The sequence below is a fragment of the Pipistrellus kuhlii genome, unplaced genomic scaffold, assembly GCF_014108245.1.
Source record: "Pipistrellus kuhlii isolate mPipKuh1 unplaced genomic scaffold, mPipKuh1.p scaffold_m20_p_7, whole genome shotgun sequence".
In the NCBI taxonomy this organism is placed as follows: Eukaryota; Metazoa; Chordata; class Mammalia; order Chiroptera; family Vespertilionidae; genus Pipistrellus; species Pipistrellus kuhlii.
Genome location: NW_023425573.1, coordinates 26207093 through 26224492, shown reverse-complemented (window position 1 = coordinate 26224492; position 17400 = coordinate 26207093). Strand labels below are relative to the sequence as shown.

The 17400-nt window shown below is 35.4% G+C and overlaps 1 protein-coding gene across 7 annotated transcripts in view; it reads right to left on the bottom strand.

The window, feature by feature from the left end:
• GIGYF2 (GRB10 interacting GYF protein 2) overlaps positions 1–17400 on the bottom strand; it is a 128817-nt gene that overhangs the window by 66886 nt on the left and 44531 nt on the right. For 5 of the 7 annotated variants that reach the window (XM_036420581.2, XM_045575550.1, XM_036420584.2 and 2 more), the window contains 3 exons: positions 13078–13186; positions 7647–7758; positions 6595–6635 (listed from right to left, as the gene is read on the bottom strand). In XM_036420581.2, the coding sequence (XP_036276474.1) occupies positions 6595–6635; positions 7647–7758; positions 13078–13186 (262 nt within the window). Of the gene's footprint in view, positions 1–6594; positions 6636–7646; positions 7759–7900; positions 7930–13077; positions 13187–17400 lie in introns of those variants that run through there. The other 2 variants (XM_036420592.2, XM_036420594.2) reach the window with 2 other exon arrangements.

The window sequence follows — 17400 nt, the reverse complement described above, 5'->3', positions numbered from 1 at the left end:
ATAGCTCCATAGACATTTGAGCATGACACCCAATCACATGTTCATACATTTGCGACAGAATATGTGATTAGAAAAAAAGAATGTGCTTAGAAAAAAATAAGCACCAGCTCAAATGGAACCTGTGGGGGTACTTTTGATAAGGAGATTCAAAATTATATCTACGTTAAAGCTAACTGCATAACAATAAAATAACTTAAAAAGTATAATAAAATGCTCACTAAGTAGCTTGCAACCTAAGTAAAAATATTCCCTTCCTACTTATGATCCATTCAATGGTATATATAAACATATATAAAAAAATGACAGCTCTAAGTAACTCATAAATGTACATATTTATATTTTAAGGTTTTATAAACATAAAGGTTTAGTTAGATGTAATTCAACTAGGAAAAAGTATCCAATAGATAAAGCAAAAAATAATTAGGCAATGAAGTATTTTCTACCCCAAATTCCTGTTTCCAACTTGAAATAGTTTTTTCTATAAACAAAAAATGAGTGTTTATTCACCAGTAGGAGGTTGGACTAGATAAATCTATTATTTATTTCCAAATCTAATACCCCTGAAAATTATGCTTTCTCTGCTTCAATTTTTACTTTATAGCCCTTTTCCTTACACATCCAGTTTGACTATCTTTTGTATACTTTTCATTTCAATAAAAAATCCAACTGTCCTCAAACAAAACAAGAACCAAATAAGTCACCCTATCAAATTTCAAATGGATGTGGTTGCTCTTCTATTCTGAAATTTCCCTTATTCAGGTTTATGTGGGAAAAGTGAAAGATTAACCCTCCCTCCTGGTGATGACCCACGCAGCAATAAGCTCTTGAAATAAATACTAGCTGAGTAAAAGCAAGCAGTTGTGAAGAGCAGGGCCCAGCAGCAAGTCACATTTTCCTCTTTGACCAAAAGGAAAAGAAATTAAGAAGAATTTTGGAGTGTCTAAGACTGGTAATAGCAGAAGAATATCAAAGACGCAGAAACTTATTACTGTGAACTTTGGCTCTTTGAACATCTTAGGTATTCTTAATTTAAGTACTAGCCAGACCAACAGATTTTTTTTCGACCCAAAATTATTGTAACAATTAGACAGCAGTAATTCCTATTTCTATAATAAAGTAATAAGATTTACCTAACCTGTGAAAATAAAAGTTATATCAAGATTTACATGGTATGTTTTTTCCTAAGAGCTCTATGTCACTTTCATAGATCACAATTCCAACAGTTTAGTAAAATTTCCCAAAATGACAAAACAAAGGGAATGAGAAAGATCTGGGATTAAGTCTCCCTTATAAATACAGTAAATTCTCCACTGAAGTACACTATTTACACATTAACTTTGTATCTGAAAACTAGAATGACTTACCCCTGGACCCACCCTGACCAAAAAAAAACCTCTCTAGTTGGTACACTAACACTATTTTTAAAATATTTTAAAAATAGACAACTAAGAACTGCAATAAAAAACTTTTATCTACCTTTTTAATTTCATGGCATACATAAACTAATTACTAAAATTCTAAGGCACACCAAAAATAGTACTCTATTTTTTGCCAATCTGACAAAAAAAAACAAACACCCACAACGGTGTAGTTTTGATTCATTCGCACTGATGACTATTGTTGTATTGGCTGTTGTCATTTCTGTGTGTCTTGTTGTGTCTCTTCTTTCTGCTTTTTTTTTTTTTTTTTAAATCTTCACCTAAGGATATGTTTATACTGTTAGGGTTTTTTTGTTTGTTTGTTTTTGTTTTTTTGAGAGAGAGAGAGAGAGAGAGAGAGAGAGAGAGAGAGAGAGAGAGAGAGAGAGAGAGAGAGAGAGAGAAAGGGAGAGAGAAACATCAATGTGGGAGAGAAATATCAAGCAGTTGCCTCCCATATGACCCCCAACTAGGGATCAAACCCACAACCCAGATATGTGCCCTGTTTGGAAATCAAACCCATAACCTTGTGGTGTACGGGATAATGATCCAACTAGCCAAGTCACCTGGCTAGAGCAGTTGTCTTTTTTACTTTTGACAATCTAAGTAAGCAAAAAGAGGTCAGTGCCCCTGACTAAGTAGTCAAGTATTGCATGTTTCAAAAATTCTTGCAGCACACCAGTATGGCATAGCACATCAGTTGAAAAATCACTGGTCTAGGGGGTTGAAAGCTTCCAAAAGTACAGATCATAATTCTTTCACTTAAAAGAATTGGTTTTTACATTAAGGATTAAGTTTTCTAAGAGCGTCAGCCTGAGGACCAAAGGGTCCTGGGTTCAATTCTAGTCAAGGGCACATACCTCGGTTGCAGGCTTCTCCCTGGCACAGGCCCTGGTCAGGGCTCATACAGGAAGCAACCAATCAATGTGTTTCTCTCACATCGATGTTTCTCTTTGTCTTTCCCTCTCTTTTCCACTCTCCCTCAAAAAAAAAAAAAAAATTTATAGATATATATATATATATCTCCTTGGATGAGGATTAGCAAAATAAATAAATAAATAAAGGATTAAGTTTTCTGCAAAGGTATCGTTATCATTTCAGGAGAATGGAGTGCAAACAGAAAGAGGGCGTAAATTACTGAGAGATGGAAATAGTAGCTCATACTTCCCGGCTGCACAGCTCACTAACCTGGACCACCTGGGAGCTCAGAGATGTATCTTGGATACATTATCAGGAAGATCACGTTAGATCACCTTAAATTGTGCTTCTGGAAATCAATGCATATACCATGATAGTGCCAACAAATTGAAGACAAGAAGATACTGAAAATCATAAGGCCTAGTTTTATTTACATACAAGTCCATATTATGAAATGCCAGCAGAGACCTAATAACCAAAAACTGCTTTTGGTCTTCTTCAAAGTATTTCACACCAAATGCACTAACTGGTGTCACATTGGGCTGTGAACATATTGGCATCATTTGGACCATTTCATATTTTTTAATCATCTTTTCATTTCATCCTCACAGAATCATACAAGATGATCACTGGAACTGATCTCCTCCTATGGAGCAATCAATTCCCATTGAATAGGAATCCATTATCACAGGCCTCTTTCCACATTCTCCCATGGGTGTTCACAAGGGTTATGCCTGATTCTTACCCGGTTATCTCTAATTACACCCATTTCTTTCCACATAAGAAGCAAATACATAAATAAGAAGCAACTTCAATTTTTTAAAAAATCATTCTGGAATCTTCAGTACTCAAATTATCTTAATTTAATGTCATAGGACACCTCACAATTTATCAATAGTATATTAGTATCCCAACAAACTAGTTTAGTACTGTAATTATGAGCAAATATTTTCATCTACAATATTTTCAACAAAAGTGGATTTCTTACAAAAAGAGCTCAAAATAATTAACACAGTTAATAACTTGAAAGTGAGTATCTTATCAAAAAGCCACTATTATATATTTGAATATGTATTTGTAGAAGATGCCCCGATATTTTAGTAGGAAACACTCTCTTTAATATTCTTAACCACTTCACATCAACTTAGTTTTATGGAACCTTTTTAAAAATATACTTTTTCTTAGCCTCTGCAAAGAAAAGAAGCTATCTATATTCTTAACAGTGGATGATTGAGAAAATCACCATACTGAATTAAAGAGTTAAAATGTGAGAAAGGCAAATAATAATAAAAAGATCTTTATACTCATCTAGTCCAAACCACCAAAGTATGACTCTCAAGCATTAAAATCAAGCTATTCCCATGACAGGGAACTTACTACTAGGCAATCCAAGTCATTTTCAGACAACTCTATTAGATCTTTTTAAGGCTGTCAAATATTAATATCTGCCTCCTTAAATCTACCCATTAGATTCATACAAATCAAGTCAAATTTCTCTCTTAAAACAAATATTTGCAGAAAGTGATCCTATAAACTCTCCTCTACTCTGTCCTGTCCACAATTTTTCCTCGCATGTAAACAGACGCATTTCCTTCATGCATTCCCCACCACGAGGCTTCAAATGCCCAATGATCCTATTCCAATGTATAGATCCTTTCAAGGTGTGGCTCCAGTACTGAACACAATACTTAAGTTCTCCTTCACATCATAAAATACAGAGGAGACATCATAAAAATCACTTGATTCATTGAGGACACTTTAGTTCTAGTAAATGCTGTACTTGGACACACTGGCACTACTGATTAACATCAAGCAGTTAGCTAAAAGGGCTGTGCTTTCCCCAGAAGGCTGCTGTTATACAACTGTTCTCAATATTAAATTGTGAAGTTTATGCAAAACTGCATTTTCCGTTGTTAAATCTGGTCTTTTGTTCCACCTTAATTCTGACCCCAAGTCCCAACTATTCCTCTCTATAGCTATCCCTCTAGACATAAATGACTTGAAAATCTGATCACACACCAACATTGTCATCCAGTGAAAAGAAATAATTATTTACCATTAGCACAAGGACCATATGAGTAGGAACTCAATAATCATTAACTGAATAAATTAGTTCACACACTCTTATTTAATCCCAATAATTATGTAAAACATTTCCAGCTCCATTTATTATGATACTACTGAATATCTGTGAGCTTAGATTACTCATGATGTTCTGACTCCCAACCCTGTACTTTTTAAACTGTTCTTCATTACCTCTCTTCATTCACTGGGAAAGGTATTGAATCAAACAAGGATGGGAGCAGAGATCCTGAAAATCCCTCAAAATAGTACCTATCCAACAATAGTCTACAACAGAGAGGGGAACCTTTTTTTCTGCAAGGGGCCATTTGGATATTTCTATTATCATTCACAGGCCATGCAAAATTATCAACTTAAAATTAGTCTGCTATATTTGGTCAAACATTTAATTAACTCACCCCTAATGCCTTGGCAGGGCCTGACCAAATGATTTCATGGGCACCAGACGTTGCACACCCCTGGTCTACAATATTAGTGATGCCATTCAGCTACCAATAAGTTATCTACCCAGTCTGTCCCAAACTTCTTCATGCTACACTCATTTAATGGCTCCTTATTTATATTCCTAATGCCATCATAATAAATGAGAAACAAATATCTAATGTTAAAATGAGTTTTGATATGGAAACAGTGAGGCAAAAGTGGTACTGTTTTAAAAAAACTACTTAGTTTTGTTTTTGTTTTTTTAATTCTGTAAATCAGTCTGTGAATGATATTTGCATATCTAATATATTTTTGAGAAATGTTTTACCACTATCAGAATCATGCCCTGAAGAACTTGCCTGGTACTTCTAGAAATTTGGAATTTGTATAGTAATTTTTGTAACTATAATGTTACTATGAATTGGAATTTTTCTCTGATATTAATAATACCAATGGCAGTGTGTAAGACAGTACCTTTAATCAGTCAGAAAGCCCATCTTATCATTATAGATCTTTAATATAAACTCATTAATTCACCATAAATAATGAAATTCTGTTCTCTTACTGTGTTTGTCTTAATTCAGTGGCTACCTTAAATATACAATTTATTTTGACTGCTCTCATTTCAAAACAAGAAAAAAAGATTATATATCAAAAAGACCAGACAAGCCGAAACCGGTTTGGCTCAGTGGATAGAGCGTCGGTCTGAGAACTGAAAGGTCCCGGATTCTGGTCAAGGGCATGTACCTTGGTTGCGGGCACATCCCCAGTAGGGGGCATGCAAGAGGCAGCTTATCGATGACTCTCTCTCATCGATGTTTCTAACTCACTCTCTCCCTCCCTCTCTGTAAAAAATCAATAAAATATATTAAAAAAAAAAAAAGACCAGACAAATAAGTGACTAAAGTAAGAACATTCATAATCTTAGCTTTTGCTCTCTTATAAAAAAGCCAACATTCTAGCATTTTCTCTCTTTTCACCTTTGAGATGCTAGAAGTTAATAGACTGATTCCTAACTTGAAATTTCAGTTCACAACATAGCCTTAATAAAATTTTAAAAAAAATGTATGCCTAGCAGAGAACACACAGACTTAAAAAGTAAAATCAAATAAATCTTAATGATTGTATGCTATAGCGCTGGTTCCATACAACAGAGCTCTTAAGTGACCGTGAAATTTCAATGCAACAATGCTACAACCCCATCTACTGGAGAAGTGTAGGTAACTGAGTCAATTTTTAATAAATGTATCCTATGTGGGAGCCATGTTAAAAACCCGTATAATGGCCCAGCCAGTGTGGCTCAGTGATTGAGCATCAACCTATGAACCAGGAGGTCACAGTTCGATTCCCAGTCAAGGCACATGCCTGGTTGTAGGCTTCATCCTCAGTGGGGGTCGTGCAGGAGGCAGCCGATAAATAATTCTCTCTCATTGTTGATGTTTCTCTCTCTCTCTCTCCCTCTCCCCTCCTCTCTGGAATCAATAAAAATAATAATCTGTAATAATAAAAGCATAATATGCTAATTAGAGCGGACGACCTTCCGATGAATCCAGGGCTTCGAGGGAAGCCAGTGCCGGCAGCTGGGGGAAGGAAGGACTACTCTTGCACAAATTTCATACATTGGGCCTCTAATAGTAAAATAAAATAAAAACTACTAAAATTCTTAATAATAAGAAGAAAATAAATAAATAAATAAAAACTAGTATCATGGAAATACAAATAAAAATACTTCACAACAGTAAGAAAGGCTTACCTACATCTTTTCGTCCTGGTTTTTCAAAACGTCTGTCACCCCTAGAAAAGATAAGTTTCAAACAAGATTTGAGAGTAATATATAGATTTCCCATCTACAACACACACTTTCCTATGTTTCTTTAGCATTTTTTTCTCTTTCAAATTATAAAACAAATAAATGGTTATTGCCTTAACATTTGGAAACTATAGAAAAGCAAGTATGAAAACAAAAATATCCATCATCTCACATACAATAGTTAGCTTCTACTGCCACAGAAATGTTATTTTTTAATTATACATATTTTTAAATTAGATATATGCTTATTTTAAATACATGCTGTACAGTTTTTAGATGTTTAACAAAGTGTTTTCCCACATCATTAAATATTTTTAAAATCAACCTAATTTTAATGGTTATAAAGAATTAATTGGGTGGATACACCATTATATTAAAAACCATGCTGGTATTGCTGTTTGACTTGCTTCCAGTTATTTCATATTATAAATATCACCACAGTGGACTTCTGTGCACATACATCTTTTTTACAAACAATATAGAGAAGATGCTTTAACTGCAACAAATGAGAAAATATCAATGCATCCCACTGAACGTTTGTCAAATAACAAATGCTATTAACTATGAAATATCTAAGCAGATAAATAACCTATTTACCTAAAATACTCCTTTTTAAATAAAGATCATTTAAATTTTTCTTACATATAGCTTGACATCCAATAATTAACAGCATTTTAAAAAAATGAAAACTTGTGCCCTGGCAGGGTGGCTCAGTTGGAGCACTGCCCATTACACTAAAAGGTTTCAGGTTCAATACCCAGTCAGGGCACATATCTAGGTTGTGTTTACAGGAGGCAACAGATCAATCAATCTCTCTCTCTCTCTCTCTCTCTCTCTCTCTCTCTCTCAAATCAATGGGCATATCCTCAAGTGAGGATTAAAAAAAGAAGAAGAAAACATGTAATTGTACAAAGTGGCTTCTCCTCTACAAAAAGCAGAACAGAAGTTTTTCACACCAAATAACCTTTATACCAAGATGTGGAATATTTAGTTACCTTTCCTCCCAGCTCTGCGACCTATGCATTTCCCTGCTACCTCCTCGGCCAAACACACCCTCTACTTCATCAAAGCTTCTTTGGTAAAAACCGCATTCACCTCTGCCTCTGCCTGAAAATAAGAAAATAGAAAAAATGATAAATGTCAACATTTGGCATATGTTTAACACCAAAGATTAATCTTGGAAGTTCTGTCTCTATAAAAAGCAGAATGTATATATTTAAATATTTAGTGAGGCCCAATGGATCTTTACCTGTGAGACCAATGATGGCACTGAAGTAGCTAGACCACAGGAGGTTGAAAGAAACATGTTAGTAAACTGGTGTAAGAGTCCCAGTCCCAGTCCTGAACAAGAAACAGTGTCAATATTAAGCTCTTTAATAAAAAGTCCAATAGTGAAATTCTAAAGTGATTACTAAACAATTATTACAAGTTAAAACTTTTATTATTTTCAACAAAAATGGAAGATTTTTGAGAGTTTACAAAGAAAGCAGATAAAGTACAAAAGCCAAGAACAAATATAAAAATAATACAACTCCTGAGAAAGAATAATTTAACAGGGTCAACTTTAAACCATACGTTTTATAAATTAACTCCTCCTTAAAGGATATTCCACAGAAACCAAAGGTACTTTCCTTTTTGCTCAAACCTTAAAGAAAAGTATCACAAAGAAATTCAAGCCACAGAGCTAATAGGAATGAGTGGATGTAAGAATTTAGGAACTCTAGTGGTTTAAGTGTAAACTGGCTTTTACTAAAGGCAATTGGTTAGATCTATAAAAATCTGACTCAAGCCGAAACTGGTTTGGCTCAATGGATAGAGCATCAGCCTGTGGACTGAAAAGTCCCGGGTTCAATTCTGATCAAGGGCATGTACCTTGGTTGTGGGCACATCCCCAGTAGGGGGTGTGCAAGAGGCAGCTGATCGATCATTCTCTCTCATCGATGTTTCTAACTCTCTAACCCTCTCTATACCTTTCTGTAAAAAATCAATAAAATACGTAAAAAATAAAAATAAAACTGACTCAACAAATTCTAACTTAGAATTTAACCTAATAGAAATAATCTCATAAATATGTAAATGCAGCTGAAACTGGTTTGGCTCAGTGGATAGAGCGTTGGCCTGCAGACTGAAAGGTCCCAGGTTCTATTCCTGTCAAGGGCATGTACCTTGGTTGTGGGCACATCCCCAGTGGGGGGTGTACAGGAGGCAGCTGATCGATGTTTCTAACTCTCTATCCCTCTCTCTTCCTCTCTGTGAAAAATCAATAAAATATATTTTAAAAATTATTTTTAAAAAATATGTAAATGCACACATATAAAAATGGTTAGTATAATTAAAAAAACACAAAATATAATCAATAAGGACTGGCTAAATAAATTCTGACAAAATTCAGTAGAACACTAGAGAAGGCACAAAAGATAAAGCACTGCCACTTAAAAAAAATCTACATTATTGCTCTCGCTGGTTTGGCTCAGTGGATAGAGCGTTGGCCTTTGGACTGAAGAGTCCCAGGTTCGATTCCAGGCAAGGGCATATGCCTGGGTTGCGGGCTCAATTCCCAGGAGGGATGTGCAGGAGGCAGCCAATCAACGATTCATCATTGATGTTTCTATATCTCTCTCTTCCTTTCTCTCTGAAAATCAATACAGTTTTTTAAAAACAACATTATTCTGTTGAAAGACAAAAGCATGCCAAAGAACAATGCACATAAAAGTGATTCCACTTATATAAATAACATAGCTGCATAGTTTGGGTCAGGAAGGTTATATATACAATTGCTGGATTTAGAGGCAAAAGACAGTATAAATTGTGAGCTTTATACTTTCTATACAGTGTGTGGATTCCCCAACTAATGTGCACTGAATGTTTCCAACATACAGGCTTGAAAATGGAAGGAGGGTGGGGTTCTAGGGATGTATTTATACCTAGATGAAATCTAAGCCATCATCCCTAGCTCAACTTCTCCAACAGGGTAAAATCACCCAAAGAAAAGTGATGTTGAATCTTGAATAAAAGTATGGATGCATTCCAGAGCTAAATACAATTTGAGTTAAATAATTACTTCAAATATCCAGGCAGTATTTCTATATTTTGGTTATAATTTCTCAAGAATTGACTCAGAATACAGTTGTACTTTAACATCTTACTAAGAAATACAAAAATAATGGACAGGATTGTATGTGGGCAATTTTAGGAACAATGTATACTTTCTATTTAGTCCAACTATCCATGTCTTCATTTGTAAAACATAGATGAGGACTAGGTCTGAACTGTAGTTATCTTAAACTTACCTTCTAGTTGTGTCAACCTTAAGTCAACTGAAAGTCAACTCCCAATTTCAGTAACTCTCTCCTTAGGAAATATATACAGTTTATTTAAGGTCCTCCTAAAACAGTGTAATACAAACTGTTATACAATACTGGGATGATCCCTACAATAATATTGAGAGTAAAAGGAAAACAGTACCGTGTCCTTTTAGAGAACAATTTTCTCTGGAAAGCCATTAAGTATGTATCACCTTGAAAAAAGTATTTTATTCTAAAAAACATACCAGTACGAATAGGAGAAATAGCCTCCAGGTTGCCCAAAAAACAAGCAAAACACAGATGAAAGATTTTCTGCCAGTTATGACTTGGGCAAGTACTGGAACTCCTTATGAGACTAAGGCTTTATAAGTGGGCACATAAAAACAATTGATTCTAGAGCTTCCCAGCTTGTAGAAAGTAGAAATAACCTTCAAAGTGCACAAGGTCCGTAATCCTTTATAAGTGTACTTCCCAGATAAGAAGGAGCAAGTAAATATAACATGAATCTTTCATAAAGTTCAATTTGAAGGACTGACCTATTACCTGAGATTTCACACTATTCTTTTGAGGGATTAAAATATTATTTTCTTTTAATGAAGACAATGGTTGACAGTTGTGTGAATCTGCTTTATTATTAAACATCTTAACCAGATAAAATAGAAAGATGATAACTATATTGTTTCCCCCGACCCCTTATGTTTGTTTAAATTTTACTAGTTCGTAATCTTTAGAAGTTGGGAAATCAGTCAATTTCCAAGTCAAAGTTCCTTCAAGTTGAAAAGAGGCAGGATTATTATCTAATATTAGTTCTGCCCATGCAAAATAAAAGAAAAGGGGGGCTGGGGGAGAAAGCCACAATAATCATTATTTAACCAAGTTAAAATTAAGTAATGAGTGATGATAAAACTATATCCATTAAAAAGAATCACAATTGAGACAGTGGTGTTAGAAGTATTTTTCACAGTCAGTTCATTCATTTGACTAAGTTTCAAGCCATTCTTTTACACTAATGTTAATTCACAGCTTTCATCATGGTACCTATCTTTGGTGCATGCCCTGTTTAAATTGTGAACGAAAGACTTCTATCCTGTATGATAACCCTACACTTCAAAGAAACCAGAAAGCAGGGAGAAATGATAAATTTATCACTCCCTCACTTGTTCCTCAATATGGAATTTTGTTTAAGCCTGTTTAGAGAGACTGGCTGGTATTTGCAGCACACACAGTTGATAGTCACTTTTGAGGCACATAAAACAGCTGGCTTGTGGGCCACACTTCTTGATTAATAAGAACTCTCTATGTCTCGCCCTGAAAAGCACTTGGAGACAAAGCTGAGAACAGGCAACCTCTCCTTGCTGCCAGCCCACTGCAGAGAAATACAGGAAACACCCCATAGCAGATTGGAGCCATTTCCAAAACACTATCACACACCAAAATAGATACACACATCTCAAGTCGAATTCTAGATCAGAGGAACCTATATACACTTGGAAATCTCAATGGTGTGTGGAGCTTTTGAAGCACACACATACCTTAATTTCTCTCACAGAAGTGTTTCTTTAAGTTTTACAGATGATTCTAACAACTCCCAGGTTAAAAACCACCATTCTAGAGACTGACAAATAATTCAGAAGAAAAAACCATGTACAACAAATATAACTCAGTAATAGTAAGAAGCCTACAAGTTGTGTTTTCATTAACCTTTACATTATTTATAATACCCGCATTCCAGATTCTGAATGGACTACTAAAAGAAACCTCTTCACAGGAATGCACAATTGAATCCAGTCTCTATAAAGACTGAGTATAAATTACTCTATTCATAAGACACAACTTTAAGAAAAAATAATTTAGCCTAGCTAGTGTGGCTCAGTGGATAGAGCATCGGTCTTTGGACTGAAGGGTCTCAGGTTCGATTCCAGTCAAGGGCATATACCTGGGTTGCAGGCTCAATCTCCATTAGGGGGCCTGCAGGAGGAAGCCTATCAATGATTCTCTCATATGATTGATGTTTCTATCTCTTTTTCCCTCTCCCATCCTCTCTAAAATGAATTTTAAAAAATTATTAAAAAGAATTTAGATCCTCCACACACATAATCATGTCAATCTGGCTGGTGCAATATGCAGACACAATGTCCTCTGCCATTGCAGATACCCAATTCTTGCATTTCTAAAGCATTCTTAAATAAAATGACAAGGGGCGTTTAGACTACTACTAAAGGGACATTTAGCCAACTTATAGGTAAATGCTCAAGTAAATATTTATATTATAAACATCAAGAATGTCCTTAAGTAGCAGAAAATCAACAAACCCAAAATAGAAAACAGATACAAAAAAAAAAAAAACAAGTAATATTGAAATAGGAATTGTTCTTCTAAGACAAGACACAAATCTGTAAAATGTAGGTTAAGTGACTGCTACATAACTATTTTTTATTCTAGCCCCTAAAACAGCCCTAGTTTTGATGAAACAACTTTTACTAAAGTCTCTCTGGGACTGGGACACCCTTGACAGGTGTCCTTACATAGAAACCCTGCATCACAGAGGCCTGCAGGGACTTTGGTGCTGTTCTAGCAGCAAGGCACTTCAGAAACTCTGGCTCTCCAAGTGCAAAACTCCCTGAGAACAAAGATTTGCAAAAGTTAACTAGGACCATCTTGAATGCTTCACACTCAAATCTCTAAGCTAGAATTACCCTCTGTTCCACATCAGGGGTTGTGAAGCAGACACACCAAGAAATAATTCAGGCCTGGCAAATATGGCTCAGTGGTTGAGTGTCAACCTTTGAACCAGGAGGTCATGGCTCGATTCCTAGTCAGGGCACATGCACGGATTGCAGGTTCAATCCCCAGTAGGGGGTGTACAGGAGGCAGCCAATCAATGATTCTCTCTCATCATTGATGTTTCTATCTCTCTCACATTCTCCCTTCCTCTCTGAAATCAATAAAAATACATTTTTAAAAAATGGTTTAGAAAGCAAATGTTCAGGACATTTAGTATGCAGTTAATGTCAAAGAGCAGGGTTTTGTTTTTTTTTAAATCAAATATTAAAATATTTTTTAAGTGGTTTCCTATCTTCCACCTCCTCCTCCATTATTACTTTTTCATATAAAAGCTCACCTCGCCCTCTTGAAGAACTTCGACCTCTAGGAGCCCCCACCACTGTTCCTCCTCCTCGTCCTGTCAATCGCAGGACAGCGGCACTATTTACAGACATGGAAAAGTTTCTCTGCCAAAAAAAAAAATTAAAAAGAAAGGAAAAAATGGATAAAACAGATAAAACTACATGGTGCTTCTCCCCGTCTCCCATTGCATCTATAAAATGCATATAATTACTAATAATAATGGGAAACCCTAACTACACAACATACTAAGATGATCTAAATCCTGATTTTAGTTAAAAATTTCAAATAAACATTTCAGATCAACGAACACTGGCAACCAAAGCCTTACACTATGCTAGATTCTGTGAAGAAATATTAAACTCTAAATCTGTGTATATCCAAAGCAGACATGGTGAATATGCATTATAATAGAGAAAACTTGGTAAGAAATTTGATTTGAAAGGGTCCTTCAATTAGTGAAAGGTAGAAATGAGAGGGAGTCACAAAAAGGTCTGAATCAAGAGTAGCATGATAAAGAGCAAAATGAATGATCATTTTTGCCTCATTCTGCTCACCAAAGTGAATCAGCAAACCCAACTAGTAGTTAATAGAATGAATGAATCGGAAGTAAATGGTGAAGGGCCAAAAAAGAATCTACTTAAGACCAACTACCTTAATGGAGAGAGGAAGGAAATGCTTGAAAAAAATAAACAAAATCCCAATCAGTCTTCACCTACACTTGAACCCACAGCCAATCTGGAATAGGGTCCAGTACAGTAAGACAGTAATGGATGGGCATCCTTCACAAACAAGAGGAAGACAGGAGGTCTGGGAAATCAAAAATGTGTTTATAGGACTTAGGAAAAAAATAAAACAAGAGTATAGTAACCTTGAAAACTGGTCTATAAAATACAGCAGTTAGCCAAAACCGGTTTGGCTCAGTGGATAGAGTGTCGACCTGTGGACTGAAAGGTCCCAGGTTCGATTCCGGCGAGGGCATGTACCTTGGTTGCGCCACATTCCCAGTAAAGGGTGTACAAGAGGCAGCTGATCGATGATTCTCTCTCATTGATGTTTCTAACTCTCTATACCTCTCTTCCTCTCTGTAAAAAAATCAATAAAATATTTTTTTAAAAATACAGCAGTTATAAGCAGATTTTCAAGTGCATGGGTAGTGGGCACCTCTAACATCTACATCGTTCAAGGACCAATTTTAATTTAATTTGAAGATTTCACAACAATTTTAAGCACAGAAAATGTTGGAATATATCCCTACATGAATACTTCCTATATCCTTAGAACCTAAAAGACATTTGTGCACAAGTTCAGATGTGTGGTGCACTGAGGAAAATGCAACTTGGGCATGGCTATTGCCAAGGACACTCCTGGAGAAGGGCAAAAAGTGAGACTTACGAAAAGGGTTGAAATGTGTTTTTTTTCCCCAATTAATATTTTTCACCCTAATTGTTTTCCACTATTAAGTCCTAATTTGCTATTTTGATTCAAACTCAATTATGTGATAGATATACCTATTAAGGAAATTGACATGTAGTTGGTGGAAAATTTCTACTTGCATTATTGAATTTCTTGTTTTAATATATGGGTTACTTTCTCACTACCTGTCTCATTACTTGTCTCAGGTAAATTTTATATACTTATTAATGTAATTACTTTTTTTCTTTGCATTTGAGAGGTATACAATCTATTAACATGTAATTTCGAAACTGAAAATTTAAGATTTAACCAATAACTAAAAATTACAGTAAGACACCCAACTCGAAAACACTTATTTCTGTGTTTTTAAAAAGCTGGTTGAAACAATGCATTAACTTATCTTTCACCACCAAGTAACCCATTAAATTGTTGAATAATGCCTCTAAGGTCACAATTAAGCTATATTATGAAGTCTCAAATCTAAATTAATATATTCTAATACTGGAAAAACAGAAATCAGGGCTAACTGCATTATGTATGCCAGGATTCACCTTACTACCAAACTATAACATATATAAAACTCAAATGCACCCATCCATAGGGTGTGGGGGAAACTCTCATATGTTTACACACATCCTCATACATTGCCCCTGAAAGTGCAAAATGGTATAATCTCTGCAAGGCAATTTCTCAAAGTATGTTTAAATGTCCATAACCTTTGACACAATTGCTCTTTTTACGTTTGTGAAAAATTATATAAGCAGAAAGATCTTTAACTGCAGCATTGTATTTTTGTAAAAGCAAAATATAGAAACCAGCTTACTATCAACCAATAAAACTAATCGAAAAATCATGGTCATCTATATATGGAATTCTATGCAGCTGTTTTAAAGAATTAGGTAACTATTTATTAGGTTGGATCATATGAAATTGCTAAAATTCAGCTATTTCTGATCAACAAAACTGCAATTTCATATGGTCAACCTAGTTGATGAAAATATAAAGCACAGTTGTACTTGGGAGCTTGGAGAAATCAGATTGCCTGAAACTGAATTTTGATTCCTTTACTCAGCTTCTCTGTATCTCACTTTCCTCGTCTATATGATGTGAATAGGAATGATATTTCTATCTACTTCATGGGTTATTGCAAACATTTAATGCATTAAACTGCAAGTGCTATGGGTTGTGGAAACATTTATTGCATTAAACTGCAAGTGCTAAAAAATATATATATTTAAAAATTTTTAAAAACCTGCAAGTGCTTAGAACAGTGTCTGACACTTATTAAATACTAAACAAATATTTGCCACTATCTCCTAAGCAGATGCTTAGGTGAAATAAGTCAAGTGTAGAACTGTGTGCAGAACATGCTATCATTTATGTATATGTGTGTTTAAAGGAATTGATTTACAGCTGATCCTTGAACAACATGGTGTGAATTACACAGGTTCGTTTACAGGTGGATTATTCCCAATGTAATAAATATATTTTCTCTTTCTCATGATTTAACAGTTTTCTTTTCTCTAGCTCACTATATTGTTATGATACAGTATATAATATATACATATAAAAAATACGTGTTGATCAACTACTTATGTTATAAATAAGGATTCTACTCATAGTTAAGTTTTGGGAGAGTCAAAAGTTATATGTAGATTTTTAGCTTGCAGAGGAGGTAAGTATTCTTAACTCCCACATTGTTCAAGGGTCAACTGTATGAACAGTTAGTTGCAGGTGTAACTTGTTCCTGGAAGGGAACAAGAAAATAAAAACAGTGGTTATGCCTGAGGAAAAATAATTGGCAGAGTTTGGATGACTCACAGACTTGTTTTTCACTACACTTGCTTTTTTAAAAAATTTTATGTATGTATTATCTATTCAAAAACACATACATGAAATAATTGACTGCTCAAAAACACATACATAAGGCCCTAGCCTGGTAGCTCAGTTGGTTAGGGCATTATCCCAATACACCAAGGTTGAGGGTTCAATCTCAAGTCAGGGAACATACAAGAATCAACTAACAAATGCATAAGTAAGTGGAACAACAAATCAACCTCTCTCTCCCCCTCTTCCTCCCTCTCTCTAAAATCACTAAAATTAGCCGAAACCGGTTTGGCTCAATGGATAGAGCGTCGGCTTGGGGACTGAAAGGTCCCGGGTTCGATTCAGGTCAAGGCATGTACCTTGGTTGCGGGCATATCCCCAGTAGGGGGTGTGCAAGAGGCAGTTGATCGATGACTCTCTCTCATCGATGTTTCTAACTCTCTATCTTTCTCCCTTCCTCTCTGTACAAAATCAATAAAATATATTTTAAAAAATATAAATAATAAAATCAAATCAAATCACTAAAATTAAAAAAAAAACTAACCCCCCCCACACACACACACACACACACACACACGGCCCTAGCCCCATGGTCAGCAAACTACGGCTTGTGAGCCACATGCTGCTCTTTGGCCCCTTGAGTGTGGCTCTACCACAAAATACCACAGCCTGGGCGAGTCTATTTTGAAGAAGTGGCATTAGAAAAAGTTTAAGTTTAAAAAATTTGGCTCTCAAAAGAAATTTCAGCCAAAACCGGTTTGGCTCAGTGGATAGAGCGTCGGCCTGCAGACTAGAAGGTCCCGGGTTCGATTCCAGTACCTTGGTTGCAGGTACATCCCCAGTAGGAAGTGTACAAGGAGGCAGCTGATCAATGATTCTTTCTTATCGATGTTTCTAATTCTCTATCCCTCTCTCTTCCTCTCTGTGAAAAATCAATAAAATATATTTTTTTTTAAAAGAAAAATAAATTTCAATCATTGTATTGTGTGCAGATTTGGCTTTGTTGACTAATGAGTTTGCCAACCACTGCCCTAGCCGGTTTGGCTCAGTGGATAGAGTGTTGGCCTGCAGACTGAAA